We start from the raw sequence: 24,086 nt of genomic DNA on the forward strand, positions 1-24,086 counted from the left end.
CGTTTTAAAGACTTTTTTTTTGATTTGACTAAAACATCTCAACAAATTTTATTATTAGTATGCATACAGTGTTGTTGATAAAAAATAAAAATTATTAAATACAAATTTCTTAAATTGGTAAGAAACATGTTAATAAATAAATTTTGCGATGTACGGTGTTATGTGGTTAATGGTCATTTGAAACGAAAAACTAAAACCACTTTTTACGTCAAACTTAAGTTCATCAAAAACATCACGAACAATTTAATTTGTTTTTAACAAATTTGTAGTATTAAGTGGAAAAGTGTGAGGTACCACACCGCAAGTTTGTGGTTAAAGATAACGTGATAAAACATGACTTGAAGCACGTAGTAAAAATAAAAGCTTAACAGCATAAATATTACGCCTATCGCTTGAACCAATTAAACAAAAACTCAACTGAGGTTTTAGTAACTTTTTTACAATTGTAATTATTTTAATCTTCTAAACGTAAAAGTTTCAACGATTAAATATTAGTTTTTTATTTGATTTTACTTATATACGTCATGTAATAAACATGTACCGCTATTATAATCAGTAGAAAAAACACACAAACAAAATATTTTTTGTTAAAATAAACTTTTAATTAGCCTTAAAAACATAAACTTTAAAATATTCTTAATTGATAATGAAATAGAAAAATTGTTTTTATAAAAATAATTTGAAGCTGCTATAGCAAATAAAAGTAAAAACAAAGGGTTTAAATATATTTAATTGATTGTTTTATTGAAATTATTTCACTTTCCTTAAGTATTAATGTCTATTACAAAAATATGAAAAACTTTACATAGATTTTAAATACGAATTTCAGTAAATAGAAGTAAAACTAAAGTGGTCTTATTTCTATCATTAAAGTTTTTATACATAACAAATTTGTACAACATTAAAAAACTTACAATGACTACTTTTTTATTTTTTGAATGTAGAAATTTACAAAAAGCACTTTTAAATGTCTTTTGTAAAAAATAAAATGCTTTCTACTAGAATTTTTAAATTTTAGTTGTTGCATATGCAAAAACGGGTTTTATAATTTTAATCACTTAAATATAAAAAAAAGTTGTAAAATTTTTAGTTGTAGCGTACTTTTGCTGCACAACAAATTAAAAGTATATCAGATAACGCAGTATACAAAACACTACTAATATAAAAAGTTTGATATTAAAAAAATTAGGTGTGGCGTATACGAAAAAAGCTTTTTTAACAATTTGCTGCGTTTTAGTTTGTTAATTAATAAATAAGTAAAAATTTGCCCAGAGGCATTAACTTGTTCAGTGAACATCATCACGCTATAAGACGATCAACTCGATGGTATTTCAATTCACAACAAGCAGCTACCAAGACAACATGAAGCTCAGTTTTTTCATCGGAGCGCTCTTTCTGTTTTTCTTCTTCTGCTGCGATGCGGGCATGTCGCAGCTTGTGAGGCAGAAGAGGAGCGGCCACACGGCCGAATCCAGTCTTGGACTAGGGAAAGTTGAAAATTGGGAGTTTAGAGCAAATGGATCACGACTCAATCGACAAGATTTTACTGACGAATGAGTGGTTTAAGTTTCCAGATAAAACTAACTTTAATTAACAGTGTTTTCTAATTGGTGTTACAATAAAGCAAAAATAAGTGTTCAATTGTTTTTTATTTTGATTTTATGGCATAGTTTTTGTAGAGTATTAAAAAAAAGGAAAAAAAAATTAACAACAATAATTTTTGATTGTTGATCTTTTATAGAGTACTTATAATACGATAGAACTAGCTTTTATTGATTCATTTTTACTTTTTAAGACACATTTTATTTTTTAAATCAAGTTCATTGTGTACATATTACACTTAAAATTAGTAAATTAATTACGTTTATAACAACTCGGTAGTGATCAAGTAAAAAAAAAACTATTAGTTTTATAGTTTGCATCTTGTTTGTGAATTTTCAACTTTCTTTGATTCATTAAGTAATATATTATTCATGATTATGTAAGTAATACAAAAGATATTATTATTACTTAGTGTTTTTTCAGAACAGAAAAGTTCTAATTTCTTTATTTTTTATAAAAATGCAAAACTTATTAAGTTAACCAATAATACCAGCTCTGTTTCATCATATTGTTTTTTTAAACTGGACGTTTTAATTGTACATTCAGATGCTAACTTAAAATTTTAGAACAATTTGTGTTTCAAAACTGCCTAAAATTTTATATTAATAAATACGAAAGCTGTGCTTACTGCCACAAAAAGTATAATTAATTCTAAGTCGTATTTATTTTTGTTCGTACGAAAATATAGTTAGCTTCGTCTGCAAACATTAGACTCATTAAAAATTTTAGTGCAAGACTGTTCAATTTCAGACAACTCAAATTCCGACAATTCAAACTCTAAAATTTTTGTTAAAGAACGACAACTCAAAAAGTAATGTATGTGTGAATAAATAAAAAACTTGTGTATGTCAAATACATACCTACAAAATTTATTTTTTTGAATTTTTTATATATTTTTAGAGGTATGGCCTATATAATTTATAAAACATTGTAACTTTTAACGATTAAATGTTTTTTTATTTAAAAATTTTTTCAAAAAAAAGTGTTTGTAGGTATTACCCCCCAAACAAATGACCCCCTTTAAAGAAATTAAAAAATCTATGGCCCCCTTGTACCAATATTACTCAAAAAATACCATGTTAAACACACCTAAAACCTATTTTTTTTTGCTCTTCATCAGCGATTCCAGAATATCTGGTGTAAGTTTTAAAACTACCATAACAATCACCTAAGACTTTTTTTTGCTCTTCATCAGCAACTCCAGAATATCTAATGTAAGTTTCATAACTACCACTACAACCCCCCCCCCCTCTTAGGCCCCTTTGACGCTCATGGGCCTCTTAGTATTATCATGGCCCACTTTGGGAAACTCTGTATAAGATAGACATACATACGCATCTTTTTATATTTTCAAATGTATATTACTTTTTGAGTTGTGGCCTTTTAAACATTTTTTCAAGAGTTCGAATTGCCATGTAACTTATAATTTTATGTGTAAAAATTTGTAATCAAATTTAATAAGATAAAACACTTCACTTAAATCTAACTAAAGAAACAAATTGCATTATTTTGTAGTTAATGAAACGATTACAAAGTTTCATCGTGTATTAAATAATTACAAAATTATTAATATTTAGAAAATTCACATAAAATTTTTAAATTAGTATTGATAAATTAGATTCAGTAATTATCTTTTTTTTTTCAAACAATTTTTATACTTATATCTATATCTTCAATGTTAAATTTATGTTTATATCTTACAACAAACATAATTTATACACACAAGCCTTTTAAAATTGGTCGTGTTATTTTAAATTTAAAGTTAATTTTCAAAAAATATTCAAACTTCTCTGGTTTTTTAAATAAAAAAACTTTTTGAATTAAGTAAGTTATATAATTTTACTTTTTAATTCAAATGTTTAAAATTTTTAAATCTTGAAAATAATAATTGTGTTCATTTATATAAGATAATATCAAAAATAAATTCGCAGGTGTAAAGTTTAATGTTTACAAAAGTTTCAACAACAACAAATATTGTTTAATGTTTCGCGGTTAATTTTTTCTAAATTATATTATTAACTGTTGACAACTCTTGCTTAGATTTATTTGTTTAGTAGTTATAAATGAAACAAATGAAAGATAAAAGCTATTTTTCTATGAAGAATATATTCTCTAAACTATCTAGAGTGCAACTCGTCAAAAGTTTTAATTTTATTCTTTTAATTTCATGCGCAAGTTATACTTAAATGATTTTTTATTCGCAATCTGTTAAAACAGTAACTACGTGGAGTTAAACCAATATTATTATAAAACACCTTGAAATCTATTACTCCGCTTAGAAGTAAATAACTTGTCTTTTAATATGGTACACAAAAAAATTGATACCTTCAGACAAAACAAAAACGAGTTTTTTTAGAAAGTAAAATTTATGAGACTAGTTTTAACTCGATATTGGTTTATTTTAAAAACAAATATAAGTTATTGCAACAATTAAGAATAATTTAATAAGCATTTATATCTTAAGAAAACATTTACTTTAAACTTAAATGTCTGATGCGGTTATTTTCTTTTGTAACAACAATATACTGTGACTATTACTTTTACTTTATTATTTTAGTAGGTCATCAGACTAAAACAGAGTATAAAAAACGTACCTAAAGATATTGAATCTTAGTTTTTAACTGCAATTAAAGCTTTGAAACAGTCGTTAAACGTTTTTTGATTTGCAAAACAAACAATTCTGGTTAAATTTGTTTTAATAAAAACTCTTTTTTTTTTTGTATTCCAAAATAATTTAGAGGTTTTGAAAAGTCATTTACTCTTCTTGTTTTATCGTATTAATATTTTCCAAATTAAAACGTTTCAGCAAAAATAATATTTAAGTAAGTTAAGCAAATGTATAAAAATTTATGATTAATAACTTTGAAAGTGGTAGTCGTTGTATTTATTGTAGTTTTTCGATTTTTATATTATAGATGATCATTTGGTATAAAATCTATATTATTTTCAGTATTTCTGTTCACAAAAACGATCTAAACCTACAATGCTAACTCAGATAGTTTGAACTAAACATTGAAATTGTTTTCAAACACTTAATCACTTATTTTTATTGAATATGTTTATTAATTCTGTTTTTACATAAGCTACATTATGTCTTTTGAGTTTTATTAAAAAATTAATGTTTGAACTTACGGTAACTCCTAGCACCTGACATATATGAATTGACCAATTAAAGTTTAAAATCCTGAGTTGTGTTTCAAAATCAATCACTAGTTTTAAACTTTAATTTTGTTATTTATTAACTTTAATTTTAGTTTTTTATGTGAAAAATTATATGCAGTTATTTTGTTTTTATAAGTATACTTACTTAGTTATTTAAAGTAAAGCTTATCCAAAATATTTCTAAACTGGTTATATTTAGGACCTAAAACAGTTCCGCAAACTTAACTTGTTTGTTTTATAATCCAAAGTTTGTTTTAAAACTAACAAGTTGTCCAATTTCGTTGCAGGTTCTTTTTACCAAAATCGTTTTGAATCACTGGACTTTTCCACAGAATTTTACTTGTCGGAAGCTCAACACAGAAAACAACGTTTTATCGTTAAAAGAAAAGCTCCAACTGTGTATGATCAAGAGCATATCCCATATAAGATGCTGAAAGAACAAAGTGTTGTTAAAAATACCACTAGAAACTTGTTCAGTGAGTTAAATGGTAGCGTTGAGGAAGGTATGATGCTTAAGAAGGGCTTGAATGTGTTGAGAAAAATCAGAAGCAAAGCTAATTGTTGGAAAAAATTCTGGCAAAAAACACTTACGACCCGCATAACGTATAAAGATCTATTGGCAAACTTGTCATGGATTAAAATTTTTATGCAAACATTCGAACGACAAGTAAGAAAACAGAACAGACAGGGAACATTAACTTCAATGGTCTCTGCAGAGCTTTGCCTTTGATAAGAAGTAGAAGATCAGCTGTTAGCATCTTGAAGTGTCCTAACGCTATGTTTGAATATGACAAAGTGTTACTTGCTAAAGGTTTATAAGTCTTGCAAAAAATCAAAAATTAAGCTTTTGAGAAGAAGAAATCAGGCAAAAACATTTATGCTCTGCGCAGTGTTGAAAGATTAATAAGCGATCTTATTAATAATAAAATCCCAACAGAAATATTTGAGCAAGATGTTAGAAAGCAGATTGGAAAAAAAGTTGTTTTTGATGATCTCTTCATAGCCCTGCCCGTGATAAGGAAAAGAAAAGTGTAAAACAAGCTACAAATTTACAAGCTTGTTGCAAACAATAAAATGAAGTTTTTATGAGCTGTACTCATGTGGACTTAACATCTTTTTTGCTTAAAACATATTTCAAAACTTTTGCATATAACATTTTATTAAAAGTGTCTATTGTTGGGTGCATTTTGCTGTTATAAAATAAAAACAGGAAAAAAATTAATAACGATCTAAAACAAATGCAAAATGATTTTATTAAATGTTTCAAATCAAACTTATGGTTAAATACTTTTAAAATTAAAATTTTAAAAATAACTAGACTTTCTAAAATTGTGTAAATACATTTAAAATTAAGTTGTAAATTAAGCACTGATTAGAGCAGGGATGTTTTGTAATAAGTAAACAAATTTTTAAGAAAAAGTTGCTCGCGGGCCGTTCTTTGTAGAAGTACGTCTTCTATGGGCCGCAGTTATCTGAAAATATATAAACTTATTAATATTAAAATACTACTTTAAACCAAAAAGTTTTTGTTTGTGTTTTTTAATGATAGGTTTTCAGCTAAAAAGTACTTCGCAGGCAGCAGATTTCGGCTTGAAGGTCCAAATTTGTCCCGCGGGTCACAGTTTGCCGATTCTTGAGATAGGGAACTCACCTTTAATTTAATAGTAAAGAATAAAATCCATGATTGAAAACGTGTGAATATTGCGTTTTCTAAAGATTTTACCTGAAAAAAGTTTAAGTTTTGTTTAAATTTATTTATTAGTTATCAATATTTAATTATCATTATGCAGGTATACTCACAACAAAAAATATTGTGACCATGTCTGCTTGATGAGTCCAAATGAGGAAGAAACCAGGTCGCAAAATGTTGTTTTTCCAATCCATGGATTGTTTTTCGTGGTCAAACAGTTTGCTCACTATAACAGGTTTTTAAACATAACTCAGTAGAATAAGCGGATTGCTTCAAGTATCTGCAAATAATTTTCATATATAGTTAAAAATAGATATATATTTTTTTCATTTCATTTTTATCCTATACCATTATCCCTAACCCACCTTTCCTAAACATAATGTAACGGCATATCAAATTGAACTTAATAACCGTTTAAGTTTTGTGGAAAGTTTTGAGCTAAAATCCTTATTCATCCAAGCGTTTAAGAGAAAGTTCGCAAGGTCACGTGTCATACTGATGCAAGTCAAGATAAGGAGAAAAGAAAGAGAAGATAAGAAATTTTTGTTTTAATCAGGAATAGGCAAACTGCAGTCTTCAAGATTGTTGCCAAGCAAAAATATCTTATTCGAATTTTATCTGTTGTAACAGCAAGAATTATTATTTTAAATCTGTGATACAGGTTGCCAAAAAACATAAAATTTACATTTTAAACTAAAACCTGGAAAACGTTTGCCAAAGACATTTGGCAACCATGATAATATAATTTTCTTATAATGGTAAACTTTCGAAGTACCAGTATAACTATATAACTACAGCTTTCTTACTAAACAAATATAAAATATCTTTGTAAAGAAAGTATAAGAGACTACGAGAGGTTGAAAACGTGTTTAAGTATTTTAATAAGTAAAATATCTAAAGTTGTTTTTATAAAAATTCAGTTTGTTTCACTACGTATATTTTCTAGTAAGTACAGTAGACTACCGCTTAAGTACGCAAATTGAACCCGACCAAAAAGTGCGTACTTAGCACGGGTAGTGCGTACTTTTTGACGACATAGTATAATATGAAATTTAGTTGTTTGTTTTCTTTCTTACAACTAGCCACCAAATAATTAAGCCAAATAAACAAGTCTTTTTAATTTAAATAAAATAAAAAAGTAATACATTTATTTTAATTTTCCATTAGCTAAAAAGTGTTTCATTTTTTTTTTGAAAGAAAAACGTTTCAGGACTGTTTTTGTAAGAAAGTTTATATCAGTAGAAACATTTATAGTATAAGTGCATAATAATAAGATGCTCATTAATTTTTTTAAACTTTACTTTTTTGTTGCTGTTGTTTCTTTTTACATGTTTATTTTGACTTTATAAAACTAGTAACTAGTTTTTGTGGTTAAGTAGTTTGATATTATGTCACATTAATATTAGCCTTTCCTTTGCAAATATTCTGAAAGTTTTTGAATAAAAAAAAATAAGACATGTTAGAAAAATTTAGAGAAATTTAGAAAAATGGATGGAGAAATGGAGAAAAGCGTCAGAAAATGACTCTATGGAACAAGTCTAAGGATAAAGGTAAAGTCGCACCACCAAAGTCAACATATGAGATAATATGAGGGAACTTCTTAGGGTTTTCAATGCTGAAATGAGAATGGATTCTCGATTTTGTCTTTCTGGATAAGTGCGTACCAAAAAAAGTGCGTACTTAAGCGGTAGTCTACTGTAGTTTTTCGAAACAAAAATAAAGTATAAAAACTTGTTGAACCGTTTTAATATTTAAATAGCCGATTCCTAGAGCTCTGAAGAACTTGTTTGTGAAGATTTAGAATTTAAAACTTACTATAATTGTTTTTCTTAACTGCGAAATTGTGTTATTTTTTTTGGAAATATTAGAATAACAAATATCGATAAATCTTCCATTTAATACTTTAGTAAACAAATTAGTTAACATATTATCAAATTTTAACTAAAATTTACCTTTTTAAATTATTGGTCTATGAACGAAAGAAATAAAAAAAACTTTAGCTTTATTAAAATACTGAAGTCTTAAAAAAACTATGATTAACATTTTTTATATTTATAGTTTCTAATTAAAAGGTCAGCAAACTTCAGCTAAGAGGTAAGTTGCTGAAAAACCTGAAAACTTTGAAAAACCTTGAATTTGTGAAATTTTGAAAAAAAACCTTGAACTTTGATCAAAAATAACTAAAAAACTTAATATTAAGTTTACATATAACATAAAATAACTTTAATTGGATAAGAAAATCTATCTTAACGATAAAAATGTTTGTACCATATATACTTTTTTATTAATAAACACATTAAAAGTAGCTTTACAATTATCTTAAAAAAATTATATTTCACAAATAATTTGTTTCAGTTTAGTATTAATAAAAAAAAAATTGTTTTTTTGAAATCTTTTTTTAAATTCAGAAAACCTGAAAGAAGTTTACGAAAAACCTTTGGCAACCCTGACAAGAAACAATTTTAAAACTATAAGTAGTTTTGGTTATTCACCTAAAAAGCAACATTTTTTTTGAGAATCAAAACATTATAAAGCTTTACAATTGTTTGTTAACATAACAATTATAAATTAATATAGTTCAGTAACAAAATGACACTTGAATTTAAAACTTTTGATGCCCTCAATGAGAGAGTGCAAATACTGATGTAACTTTTATTTTGATAAGCCTTGTTTAACTTGAAAATGTTTTGAATAATTCAAAAGTACATGTGAAAAAAAAGTCTGCGTTTGTTCATTTTTTCAAAAACATAGGAGGAATATTTTCTTTATGACAAAAAAAAAGTTCTTACTAAAAATGTAATTGTTTACTCTCTGAACAAAAGGGTTAGCATTGTCTTGGACACTTAATGAAAAACGTTTTGAAATTTATCTGATACAACTAAAGTTAGAGTTAGAGAAAGTTAAGAGCAAAAGTAGAGTCAATCAAAAACATCTGACACATGTTTATTGTGAAATTTATAATATAAAATATAATTTTATTGTACAAAAACCATGTAATGTTTTAAAATTCATTAAAGTTCAATTAAAATGTAAATTAAATATTTTTTAAACAAAACTTTTTTTTACATGAAGTATTTTCAACTTATTAATTAAGTTTTTTTTGAATAAGTATTAGTTGTCATAAAAAAAAACAAAATTAGTTCTTTTTATTGTTTATTAAATTATACTGATCCGTTTTTGAGCAGTGAGATTCGAGCCACAACCTTCCTGCAGACAGTGCTAGTGTCCATATTCAGTTTCAGAGATTGAGTTTGTATTTTTTGTTTGTTTTAGCTTTTATTTGACAAATTTTACTTCTTTTATTTGGGTCTCCTCACACTCTGGGTACTTGGAATAACTCAGAATATTTAGATTTTTTAAAAACTAAGGATGACTTTAGACCATGTTGATTTTTTAATAAATTTCTAGGATAGTTTTAAGATTAAAAAAAAATCTCAGGACTGATTTGTTCTAGATCTAGAATAAGAACAAGTTGATCCAGCTTCAATATTTTTTACTTAATATTGTTAATTTTGTTCAAAAACATGGTTTTTACTGATTTTGAAGTTTTTATAAATAAATTTGTGCTACTGACTGTTATTTGAAACCAATCTTTTGTAGGCAAAAAAGAGTAATCAGGTATGTTTGTTGATTTGACCACAACAAACCCTCTGTTAAAAAAAATGTTAAAATTTAATGATGTTTATAAACTGAAAATTGTAACACGATGGGTAATACTTTAACAGTGTTTGATTTGGAACGCAATAGGTTTACACTTGCTATTCTATTCTCATAATACAAAGTTTTCAATGAAATTAAAATTTTCAACCGAAAGACCTAGAACAAGAATTGGCCTAAATTGCTTTAGGTATTTTGCATGTTATAGGTACACCATGTTGTGCTGGGTCTTTTATTTTAAGATTGTCTGGTTTATAAAAGAGTGAATGTAAAAGAGTTAAAAAATATTATATTATAGTTATTATTTATGAACATTAAATAAATATTATTATTATTTATAATTATAGTTATATTAAATAAATGTTGATTTTGAATATTTTATTCTAAGTATTTTGTTTTGTTACTTTGTTGGATTTTAAGATAGTTGATTTAACTTTTTATTTGACCATTTTTTACTTTAAGTTAGAGTTTGAAGTAAAATAATAATAATTTTTTTTTTGACTATTGTATTAAGGTATTAGTAACAAACTTTTCAATTACTATTGCATTTTTTTAATCAATTTAACTTTTTACTACAAATGATAACTTTAATTTATTACTACTATTTTTATTTTCTTCTTTTATTTTCATTATTTTCTTAATTTCTCAATGTTTTTGTAGAACTTGACAATTTTACTTATATTTTTGTTTATTTGAATTTGTAACTGATGATTGTTAGTTTACACTGGTGGCAGTGACAACTTAATCCGATTGTTGATGTGTTTTTATTGTAGTGGCGGATTTTTATTTTAGGATTTCAGCTTTATGACTTTCCCACACTTTGTAATTTTTAGTGTTGAAATTTTAACCTTGTTAGTGTTTGCCAAATGAAATGTCACCAACGAATTTTTTTTACTTAAACAGATAGTTTTATTTTAGTTTTTATGGTTAGTTTAATGTTAATTATAAGGGGGCAGGTAGAATTACAGGTGATGACAGCTTGTTTGTTTCACCTTCAAAAAATTTGTAGAGGAAAAAGTGAGTATGATGTTTTTCATACTCATTAAAGTAAAATTTTCTTGCCTTGTGGTTAGTTTTTCAATTTACTTAAAAACTAAATTGTAATATTTTTTTATCTAACATAAATATTTATCATGATTTAAGTATATTTGTGCAAGTGAGCACTTTATATGGTAAGATTTAAGTAAGTCAATTACAATGTCAAAAAAAAATTCTAATTTTTTTCAATATATATATATATTAAAATTCAACTAACATGGTTATATAAAATCATCCAAAATTATGTCTTTAAATCTCAATCGATTTAAACTATAAAAGTTGAATCTTTAAAAATTTCCTCATTAGTTTAGGAGCATACACACACTACTTTCCTTTTTTTGTCAAAAAGAAATGAGCATAAGGCAAAATTTATTTTTAAGGATTAAAAAACTAAGGATGACTCAGGGCAGTTTTTATTTTGACTCAAAGTGGTGACTCTGTTATCTAGTTATCTAGTTATCTATAATTCAAAGTTCTACTAGTTAATACTCATATCAGTTGAAATATTTTTGAAATAAATTTGCTTAGTTTAATTCATGCATAAAAGTTTTGATTCTATTTAAATACTTTCTTAAGCAGAAAGTTATTAATAATATAATTTTGTGCATGATTTTTTAATATGAACACTCAATTTTTTGTTCATAGTAATAAAAGAAATGTAGCAGTTGGTATCAAATAGCAATTAGCAAATTATGTTACAACCAAACAAGTTTGTTAATTTTTGCATTCCTTCATTTTACAGGGTTATACTTTTACCCAACAGCCTAGTAAATTATACATAAATAATGTTAACTATGTTTTTAATGTGTATGTGTGTAGTACTTAAAATGTAAATCCAATTAATAGTTGTAGTAAACTATACTATACTTTAATTTAATAATTTTTGATTTTAAGGTTAAATTTTATCTTACTTGCCTTAGTACAAACTATTATGCCATGGGTGTTGTTTTAAGTTTTGTTGCTGATTATGTTGGTGGCTGTATATTGTTTAACTATTTTAAAAAACTTTATTTTCATAATTTTAAATTTAATGATATTTTATGTTAATTTTAAAAATTATCATTGTAGCTAATGCCATTTGATTTAACATATTAAACAATAAATGTTTTACTGTGATGTATTAGAACATGTTTTAAAAATTTAAACAGTTAACTCAAATTCAGAATTATTAATTGTTATTTGCTTTCTTATTTTATCTATACAAGTGGTCTACTTTAAACATAGAAAAGTTTTAAAAACAATGTTCATTAAATATTTTCAATTGAAAAATATTTTAGTTTGATAATTTAAACAGGCTTTATAAGTTTAAAAATTAAACATACTTCAGTTTTCAACATAAATAATTACTTTTTACTGTTAAATTTTTACAATATATGAAGCTCACTTTGTTATTTAAAAGATGATTTGAATTTTTTTAGCTCCTTTTTAGCTACCAGATACTTTTTAACACTTGCAAAATGCAAAGTAACTCTTAAAGTATATGTAATCTAATTTAATGTGATTAATTAGGTTTCTTAAGAAAGAAGCAAAATATAAAGAACAAAGAAAAAAAACTAAAAATCTATCTTTTTAATTTTTTAACCATTTTTGTCAAATTTTTACTGTTAGTTGTTTATCTACTTGTAATATAATATATTAATGCAGGAATTCTTGCATTTTTCATCAAAAGTTTGTTGTCAAAAACTTACTTTTTCTTTTTTAGAAATTCCAACACTTAAAATTAACTTTTAAACTATTGAAGAAATGTTTTCTGAAAGTTTCAAGTTTTTATTTTAGAAATAGTATAGACTTTGAGTGATTTAAGAAATTTCCAGAAAACTGTCAGGTGTGGCTTTTTGTGAAAGTATCTGTATCTAAAAATTTAAAAAAAAAGATTTATTCCTAAAAACTCACTTGTAGTTTATAGTTATACATTTAAGGAAAAAAAATAGTAAGAGAAAATATTAAATTTTGTAAAACTCTAATATTACCCCTTTTCTATGACCTTAATTTGTAATTGTTTAAGCTTTTTTTTGTATTATATTATGAAAAATATAAGTCGAAAATGGTAAAACTGTATTTTCTCATTTTCTTAAATTTTGTATACTTTTGAGATAAAATAGAATTGTAATTTAAGCAAATTTACTTTACATTATATATTATTTATTTAACAAATCAAAATTACTCTTTATGTACAATTTTACAGTTATATTTTATGGTTAGTTTTTTTCTAAACTAATTCCATACAAATTTTATTAAAATCACCTTTTTTTTGCTTACTCTCCTTTTGAGAACTTTGGACATCATTACAAAATTTACTATTCAATAATGTACTAAAATTATTCTTTAACAGAAAAGGAATTATTAAACAATAATTAATAAGTTATTAGTTTTAAAATGGATCAAGTTGGAAATAGCAAGGTGTTAAATGAAAGTTAGTTTTATTTATACAAATTATTGAAAAATTGTAAATATAGTTAAAATGTATCTTTTATAGTTGGCTTTTTCTTTGTTTTTGTTATTAAAACTGGTAAGTAGCTTATAGAATTTTTACTAGCAAAAATTTTTAAATTCAAAGAACTGATTATTAATAAAAATACATTTCTTTTTTGTTTTGGAGCTTAATATGTTAAGTTTTTAGGAAAATTATCTTATGTTTTACTTAGTCATATATATTCTTAGTATAAATATAAAAAACAGTTCTTAGTTGGTAAAATTAAAACTATGATATTTTGTAAGAAAAAAATTAATCTACTAAAGATAAAGAATAATAAATTAATATTTTCTTTTAGTAAAAACTAGACTAAATTAGTTTAAAATTTATACCCTATAACTAGGGAAGAAGATGGACTATAAATTGAGCAGTTTAAAGTTTATTTTAATCGTTTTTTCCATAAAGTATTTCAATTGAGCTACTTTACTTTGATTCTCAAAAATAACTAAGAGTTTCGTAAAGCAGTAAAAGGCTGTTGGTGGATTAGTAAAAAGTTCATAAATTATGACCTACAATTAAATTTTAATAAAAACATTGTAATTTTTACCGAACTTCAAGTGGTTGATAGTAAATATATTTTCTTAAGGTTTCAACCAAGCTGAGTTTCTGATGACTCGCTTGAAACAGCTTATTGAATTGCAAAGCTCAGAAAATAAAATTTTACGAGTCAAGAACTGCAGTTTGGAAAGGGAAAATAAAAATCTGGCTGAAGCAGAAAGTTTTCATTGTTCAGATAACAATCCACCAAAAGGAAATGAAGTTACACCTAATAATAATAATTTGCTGCAACGTTTTGACAAATCTCCTGAAAGCAGGACTAGTAAGTTTGAAAGTTCAACTTGATTAGTTTAGAATTTCATTTACAAACTTATGTAAACCGAAGGTGGGAACTCAAGTTTTAACAACCAAACTTTAAATATAATAAATGTTGAATCAATAAAAGTTGAGCCAGATGAGTTGTGTATTAATGATGAAAGTTCAAATATGAGTTGCAACAGTTCAAAGCAAGGTATAAATAAAATTTTTACATTTTATTTTAAACAAGTATGTTATTAGAAATAAGTATATCATGTTTGTTCTTCTTTTTTTTTGTTTGTTTAACTTTTAAATGATAATATTTACTACAAAAGATAAAATGAAACCTGTCGTTTAGATAATTTATGATTTCCAATCAAAAAATATACTTTACAGCAGGGTTTCCCAAACTTTTTCCAAAAGCCTCCTTTAAAAGACTGCTAAAAACTACCCCAAAAACTTCAAAGACCTTCTTTTTTTTGCTACTTATCATTAACTCCAGAATATCCAATGTAAGTTTCAAATCATGACCGTAGGGCCCCCTAAACTTTTTTAATGGCCCCCAAGGAGACCACTTTGCCCACTTTCGGAAACCCTGCTGTAAAGGCATATAAAAAACTAGAGCTAGTATTTACACAAATAATATAGTTGTTTATCAAATAGTGATAGTTTCGTAATTTTGGTTTAATTTTGATTGATGACCAATTATTATATATTTTAATATATTAAATTTTATGTATACTTTGTATTTTGTTTTTCACCAAACTTCAAGTGATTGTATATTTTTTTAAGACTTAAACCAAGCTGAGTTTCTGATGTCTTGCTTGATGCAGCTTATTGAAAAGCAAAGCTCGGAAAACAAAAATCTGGCTGATAAAAACATTGAATTGTTGCAAAAAGTTAATAAGTAAGAAAAAAAAAATTATTGTAACTACTATTATTTAGAATGTTATTTTTATAAAAATTACTATAATACTTAAAGATTGAGAAAAATTAATTTATAATGATATTGAAAAAAAGTATAACTCCTTAAAAGTTTAGGTTTTAAAAAATAAAATTATCACAGTTTAGAAATTGAAAAAAGAATGATGGCTGAAGCAAATGTTGAATTATTAGACAAAATTTATGCATTAGAAAAAATCAAGTTAAAAGATTCAAAGTAAGGTTTTATACTTCCACAGCTTTTTACTTTTATTTAAGGTTTTAATAAATAAATTGCTATTATCATGAAACATATTTTGGCCTATACCTAAATGTCACTTTTCTGTATTTTGTTTATTGAGATGTTGAAATATTTAATTTACATAGTTATTAATTATTACTATTATTACTTTATTCTTATCATTATTATTATTACTGGATATCAAAAAAAGTGTGCAGTTTTTAATAAATTAATTATCAAACATAATTATCCTTTATATTTTAATTTTAACTGTTTTAGATTGAAAAATATCAATAGAAGCACATTCTTTGATCATATAACAGAAAAAGATGAAACATCAAACAAAAATCAGAATGGTAAAGTAAATTATACTAATTGAAAAAAGTTCATTATAAAACTATATGTTTTTTGTAGATAGCACAATACAGCCACAAAAAGTAAATGAAGTTACATCAAATAATAAAAAGTTGCTGCAATATTTTGATAAGTCTCCTGAGAACAGGACTGGTAAGTTTGAAAGTTTAACTTAATTTGTATAGAATTTTTTTTTACATATTTACTTAAACAGAAGGTGGGAACTCAAGTTCAAACAGCCAAACTTCAAACACAATAAATGTTGAATCAATCAAAATCGAACCAGATGAGTTGTGTATTAATGATGAAAACTCAAATATGATTGACAACACTTCAAGACAAGGTATAAGTAAAGGTAAAAAATAAAGTACTTCTGTTAATTTTCTTAATCAAATACATTATAAAAAATAAATATTCCATGTTTCATCTTGGTTTTTCTTCTTTCTTAAAATATTTTGTTTACCTTTTAGATGATAATGTTGATGAAAAAACTAAAGCTAGCATCCACACAAATGATAAATTTATTTTTCAAAATCCTAAAGGAACTCTTTCAAATAATGAAATTAACTCAAACACTAAGTAAATATTTTAAAGTAACCTAAAATTCTTTTTATTTAGTTCTTTACTACTTGATTGTGAAAATTACAACTTGACTAACGTTTTTCTTAGGATTAATATGCTAAGTTGGTTAACAGTAGGATGCTTATACATATTGAAAAAAATACCCTGTGCAACATTTTAGATTATTTGAAGAAATTCTCACGTTGGGGATATTCTATTTTCTGAAAACCAACCTAATTCAAACTGTATAAGAACAAAAAAAAACCTTAAAGTTTTTGCTGGAATATTTTTACATGAGGGTAAAATATAAAATAATTATTGTGCACAATTTAAAAAGATTAACAAACAATTTATGAAGACATTTCTCAATTTTTTGAAAAAAAATAACTGGATATTTTTATATAACTTACAAAAAGCAATAAAGTTTGACAAAAATCAAGAATTTTCTCCATAAAACTTTCTTTAAATCATCTTAAATTTTTCACAATGTGTTTATGTGATGATTGGCCACATTAAGAAAAAATCAGCTAAAAACTCTAGGGTTGATTTTTTTTGGTCCCATACAGTTTACATTAGGGTGTAAATAAAAACATTATTTTGTAAATCAATTAATATTTTGTAAAACAAATCTGAGTAAGTCATTGAAGAACTGATAGTTACTTACCAATTATTTAAACATGCAAAAATTATATATTTACAAACTAAAATGTTTTAATTCTCTGAATGCTCTCAATGTTTTTTTTTTGCAGAAGTTGCAAGCGTTCACTCAAAAAACTTCAGTTTAAACTCAAACGATGATAAATTAGTCACAACCAAACAAGATAGTGTTCCAAATTTCATCTTGTATTCAAATAGTGTAATTTCAGCTATCAACAGATCAATAAAAGCAACTTCAAAAGGTAAATATTTTTTAATTAAATTTTTATTTTGTTGTTCAGTTATAAATATTCAATAAAAAAATAACAATTTAGTTTGTCAATGAAAATTCAGCTTAAGATTTTTTTTTACAAAATTTAACATTGGTTCTTATATGAAAGCTTGAAATATAAACTCTAAGTCAGTGTTTATACAGTTTAAAAAATTTGTTAAATTCTGAGATATAATTATTTACGGTACAAACGTATTGAGCCAATATGTTTTTGCCGGTTTTTTCGAATATTTGAAATTTAAATAAAAATAAAATATATCTTCTCCTTTATTTTTGAGCTAGAGACCTTGAACTTTTTAGAAACATTTTATACTTTTAATGTTAGGTTAAAAAAAATAACAAATTAAAATTTTAGATAAAAAAAAGAAAAATGTTTGTGATTTAGTTATGTTTTAAAGTTTTTGTTTTGCATTTAAAAGGCTTGACATGTTAGCAATAGACTCATCGTGAAAATTTGAAGAATATTGCATAAAACTAAAGGAGAACATAGTTTTATAGTGAAGTTGTATTTTTGTGTTTTGGTTTGTGCCTTCTGTTAGAAAAGTTTTTAGCTCACCGACTTTTATCTCAGATTCTTCTTTGAATTTTTTAAGCTGTTAAAAGTTTCTGATAGCTAATATGAAACTCTACAGAATAAGATCAAATTGTAAAAATCAAAGTGGACCCTCTATGCCTTTAGTTGTTGAACAAAATTGTGTGTATTACCTAATATACATTTTCGTTTCTTCAACTTATAATGCTGGTTTTCAGAGTTACTCTTATTTTTATTAGAAGAAAATTTATACATTTTATACTTAAATTTTTTATTCTGATTATGTTTAAGTTGTTAATGCTTTGGCTTAGTTGTTTCACAGTAAGATATCTATTTTTTATGATCATTAGATAAAAAAATCTTTTATATACAGATGTTTATCTACTCATCTTCTTATATACCGCAAATAAACCAAGCCTTTTGTTTAAAGTTTAAGTTACGTTTCATTAAAATCTTCTAACAACAAGAGAATTAAGAGTGAATGAAAAACTATAAATCAGTTCCTAAAATAACTGAGTTTTTCTTTAGTTATTTATAACTACTGAACTTAAAAACGTTTATTTATGTATAAATTTTGTTCTCACTGATATACATCTTCTAGAAAATAATGCAGTTTTTATATAAATTTGAGACAACAATTCATTTTGCAGTATATTTTATTTTTTGTGAACTAAAAATTTTTCAATCTACCTTTTCAATAGTTCTTGTAGATAACTAAATAGATTTTAGTAAAATAGTAAAATTAATAAAATTGTAAGATTATGCGTCATAATTTTTTTACTAAATTCCAGAAAAATTGTCATAACTTTTTGTAGTAAAAAAACTGTTATATTTCCTATTCAGACCTTATTCATTTTGCTTTTGTTATAATGGACTTTTATATAACTGGAGGTATTAATAAAAAATGTTAAAATTTTTACATTGTATAAGCTTTATTTCAAATTAAAGTTAGTATGGGTCTTGAGAATTATCATTAAACAACTTGAGTATATGACCTTATTAACTTTTAGTTTATTATTTGTTAATTTTTTAGATTTTAAAGGAAATAATTTTCTATGACTTGTACCATTTATTTCCATGTTTGGAAGTTAGATTTTGCATAGTTGTTTGATTATTAACTTATTTCTAAAAATATTACTTTAAATTGGTTTACACTCAAATTATATTTTAACGATTGAATTAAAAAAAATTGATTATAATTTGGTTTAGTAATTATTTATAACTAAGTTTGAACCTTCTAAAACACTAAAATCGCTAAACAAAATTATAGAGTTATATATTTTGTTATTATTATTATGAACATTGCCTAATGCTTTAAGCTTATGCCACTATATGAATACTTTAATTATCTTGGTATAATTATTAAAATAAACTCTTGGTTATAAACTACAGATAGTAAATCCAAGCATTTTAACAAAGTAAAATAATTTGAATTATTTTAGTATAAAAAAAATCAATTATGATAGCTTTGATTTTAACTTTAATTTACTTATAACAATTTAATGATTTTTAAAATACTTTTACATAGTACCAGGGTTGCAAAACAAAACATCGAATCCTAAAAAACCTGTAACTTGACAATTTTGACAAAAGAAAAAACTAGAAAAACCTGGGTTTTAAAAATAAAAATAAAACTGGAAAGACCTGGAATTAATACTAAAGGGTTCGTGCGCGTCAGGCTAAATAAGTTTTTTTATTTAAAAATTTGAGAATCTCAGTTTTTCTCAGTTCATATGCTTGAAAATTTTTGATTAAAAAAATTGAGAAATCTTTTTAAGATCAAATTGAAATGTGAATTAATTTATAAATAAAGATTTAATTATTAAAGACAAAATCAGTCAGTATTTGTAAAAATAAATGCTTAACACCTTTTGTTGAATCTCTAAAAAAAAACTAAGAATCTTCATTATTTGTTTTTAGTAGATTATTCACGTCATAATTATAAGATTCATAAAAAAAATATAGTTTAAACATTACAGTTTAGTTCAACAAACTTAGCTGTTTGTTTGAATTTGTTTACATCAGCTATGTTTTTCAGAGCTTAGTTGGTTTAACTGTTTTAATTTCTAATTTAAAGGCTTTATACCAAATACATTTAAGATTAAATTTCTTAGCAGATTATTCATATATTTTACTGTTTGTTTAAAGTTATTAGAGATATTCACAACACTAAAACTTAGCTTAAGTACTAAGTTTTGTGGGAGTACAAATTTTAGGTACAATTCATTTTTCTTTACAAGAACAAAATATTAAAGGTTTTTTTTTTAATTTTAGTTTAAGCTTTTTAAATCTGATACGACGTCAACAATCACTGTATTTATTTAGAGTTCAGGATTTATAATTATGTATCAATTTTAAGTATTAGTCAAAATACTATAATAAACATTTTTACTTATATTAATACTGGTGAAAGTGTTTCATTTTTGATTTTAATAAAACACGAGACAATGCACGTCGTTTTATTATAAATCTTCTGGTTATAATGTTTTTACTTAGTGCTTAATTAAATTTAACAATTGTGTTTAGAAATATATATTACATTTTTGAACTAGTAATAGATTAGATATAACACTAATTTTAAAACTTATCACTGAAATTGTTATGTTAAGGGCATAGGGGGGTAATAACCTTTTTCACAATTTAGTCTCTTATTTTATTGAGTTGTAACTAAGCTATGATTTGCTTGTTGCAGATTTTTAAAGCTCTAAATATTTTTGAGATAAAGCTGGTTGAAGTCGGAGACTACAATAGTACTAATCAAGACTCCCCAGTACCTAAAGTGACTTCTAAAGGGGATTCTCCTTACTTTGAAAAAATGTCAGGCTAAATTGGTCTCAGTCAGGCTAAATGAAAAAAATTTAGCGCACGAACCCTGATACTATTTGTTTTAGGTACAGAAATTTACATTAAATACGAAATATCATCATAAGAAAAAATATTTTGTATTGTTTTTTTTTTAATTACTAGTAGCTTTACAGTATATTTTTAACATTGTTATACTTATAAAGACAGCTTTTTAATTTAGGTTTACTTTTTTACTAAAAACACACAAAATTAATAATAAGTTTGACTATTAATTTTGAATGTAATCTTTAATTAATCAAGTTTTTATATAAAATGGTATTAAGTCTATTGAAATATTTGAATGTTTGAATTTACAGTTATTCTTTGCAGCTGACATATACTTATTTTTACCAATTTATCTTTAACATCCGTATTTATATAAAAAGTATAACTGCATTTAAGTTTGTAAGATTTATAAGTAAGGTTAAATTACGAAATTAAAAATTAAACTAGAGACTGATTTTTAAAACATACTTGCCACATAAATACGGATGTTAAACATAAATTGGTAAAAATAAGTATATCTATTTTGCCAGTTAGTGCTTTTTCAAAATATTCAATCAAACTTTTCTGTTGAATTTATTAACAAGTTAAATAATTTTTCAAACTTTACTGTCGTTATTTACAGTCACAAACAAGTTTAAAAACTAGTAAGCATCTAATTTTCATTCAGGTTACCTTCGGCAAAACCGTTCCGGTTCACCGGATTCTTCTGATTCAGTGGATCATTCCAGAAGAACGCAAAACGTCACTTGTCGGAAGACCAACACAGAAAACAGCGTTTCACCATTTAAAAGAAAAGTTCCAGTTGAGCGCAATGAGGCGAATGTTCCGTGCAAAATGCGGAAAGACGACAGTACTGTTACAGAAAGCACCAGCAGAAACTTGTTCAGTGGCAGCTTTGAAGACGGAATGTTACTCCAGAGGGGATTGGACGTGCTCCTCAAAATCAGAAGCAAAGCTGATCATAAGAAGTATTCGGGAAAAAACACCTGCGCCCCTAGCAACGTCGAAGATTTGATAAGCGAGCTGATGGAAGAACACATCACAATGCACGATTTCGAACAACGGGTAAAAGAGCAGGTAGGAGGCATGTGTTTTGCTGGTCTCTACAGAATCTTGCCCTTGGTAAAAAGTAAAAAAGCAGCTAGGGTCTTCTTCAGCGATCGTAATACTATAGTTGAATATGAAAAAGTAAAACTTTTGAAGGGTTTGAGTGTTTTGGAAAAAATAAAAAACGAAGCTTCTGAGAAGGTGAAATCAGGCAAAAACATTTATGCTCTGCGCAGTGTTGAAAGATTAATAAGCGATCTTATTAATAATAAAATCCCAACCAAAATATTTGAGAAAGATGTTCGAAAGCAGATTGGAAAAAAAGTTGTTTTTGATGATCTTTTCATAGCCCTGCCCTTGATAAGGAAGAGAAAAGTGTAAAACAAGCTACAAGTTTACAAGTTTATTGCAAAAATAAATAAAAAATTTGATGAACTGCATTCATGTTAACATAACTTCATTATATTTGAGTTTACTATAAATAGTTTATTGTTAGATAGATATTTGATGTTGTAAAAAATATAAACAGGTAAAAAATTGTATTTTTTTTTCTAAAAGAATAAAAATGTTTTTATCAAATGTTGTGAATTTAAGCTATTCTTAAATATTTTTATTTTAAAACTGATAAATTCGTTTGTATTTCATTTATGTTAATTGTAAAGAAATCTATTTTGTTATAAAACTGCTTTAAAATTTCTTAAATTGTCAATGTTATTTTATAGCTGTCTTTTTTACCATTTATGTTGAAAATTTTCGTTTAGTTTTAGTTTACTTAGCTAAGTTGCTTCAACTTTGAAATTTATACAATTGATAGTATTTTTTATTTCTACACAATAAAAATTTAAATATTCAAAAAAAAAAGTGTTTGGTTTATTGTTTAATCACAATCTATCACTTTTCTTAATTGAATAAAACAATTATAAGTTATCGTCTCCTAAATATATCGCTAACAAAGCTCCTAAGATTTTTCAAGTAAAAAACTAAAATTATTAAGGTTGCATAATCAAATTTAAGCTAAGTGTGATTATGTTTAGTTGAATGTGTCGAGTAAAATTAAGCACTATTTAGATAATTTACCCTTAAATTTATTAGAGCTAAATAAAAACTAACGATTGTAAAGAACTAGATAAAGCTTTTTATGAAGATTTAAATCTACTCTGTAGACTTTATAGTTTGGTTTAAACGTGTTTTTTTAATTATTAACATTAGAATATTAATATTTATTTTTTATGAAAAAAAAACACTGAAAAATAAAAAAAATACTTTGAAAAAGTAAAAAAATTCCACAAATTTGAGCGGTGCCCCCATAAAACATTCTTCGTTTTAAGTTGTGCACGGTATGTTTTAATGATAATTGCTACATGTAAAAAAAAGTTCCAGCTAGGAAATATAAGGTAGTATTTTTTTGGTCGAATACAGTTTGTTTTGTGGTGGTTTTAAGAAAATAGTATGGTGCCAACGTGAAAGTTTTATAATCACCTGAAATATTGCTCTTTTCAAAAAAAAAACTCAATGTATTTTTGTTTAGTTTACTGCTAACAAACTTTTTTGTTTTTGCTTTTTGAAATTTATGTTATCAGTTGAAAAGTAATAACAAGTAAAAAAAATATTCCCTGTTATTTTTAATTTTTTTCCATTAGTACTAACCTACCTTACCCAAAGATATAACAAATAAATCAAAAATATAAGTTTAAATTGTTGTAATTAACTTCTAAAAAAGATCTATCTTCATATATGCAAAATAGTTGCAGGTTTTAAAGCAATCGGAATAGGGTAACTGTCTAAATTGCGCGAGCGTACAAAATTGCACGAGTTCTCAAAATTGCACGAAGACACTTTGCATGAAGGGATAAAATTTCACAAAGATAAAATTGCACGGAGATACTTTTGCACGAAGAAACTTTTGCACGAGCAGAAATATTTGCACTAAGACAATTTTGCACGGATTTAATGTTTTTATTATATTTTTAAATTTATTATTATTATTTGTTTTTTACTATCACTGTTAACCCTTACCCTCGGTCGGCGGTAGGTTTTTTTCAATTTATTAATTTTTTACTATCACTGTTACCTCTTACCCTCGGTCGGAAGATTATTTATTTTCTAATTAATTTTTTTTTTTAATTTTTTTTTTTAACTATAAATTTTATTAGCTATTTTTGTTTTTACTATCACTTTTACCCCTTACCCTCGGTCGGTAGCTTTTTTTCTAATTTATTCATTTCATTATAACTA

The 24,086-nt window shown here is 25.2% G+C and overlaps 1 protein-coding gene across 1 annotated transcript; it reads left to right on the plus strand.

Annotated features, from left to right (window-relative positions):
- The first annotated feature begins 13,525 nt into the window (after window positions 1-13,525).
- Window positions 13,526-22,232, plus strand: LOC145848816 (uncharacterized). The gene is made up of 10 exons (XM_082954052.1): window positions 13,526-13,562; window positions 14,209-14,442; window positions 14,506-14,631; window positions 15,210-15,324; window positions 15,484-15,576; window positions 15,859-15,935; window positions 15,994-16,086; window positions 16,148-16,288; window positions 17,244-17,393; window positions 21,472-22,232. Exons 1-10 carry the CDS (start codon window positions 13,526-13,528, stop codon window positions 22,230-22,232), a joined length of 1,827 nt encoding a protein of 608 aa, XP_082810178.1.
- The last annotated feature ends 1,854 nt before the right edge of the window (window positions 22,233-24,086 follow it).

This window comes from Thalia democratica, unplaced genomic scaffold (assembly GCF_965202585.1).
Source record: "Thalia democratica unplaced genomic scaffold, ktThaDemo2.hap1.1 HAP1_SCAFFOLD_1708, whole genome shotgun sequence".
NCBI lineage: Eukaryota > Metazoa > Chordata > Thaliacea > Salpida > Salpidae > Thalia > Thalia democratica.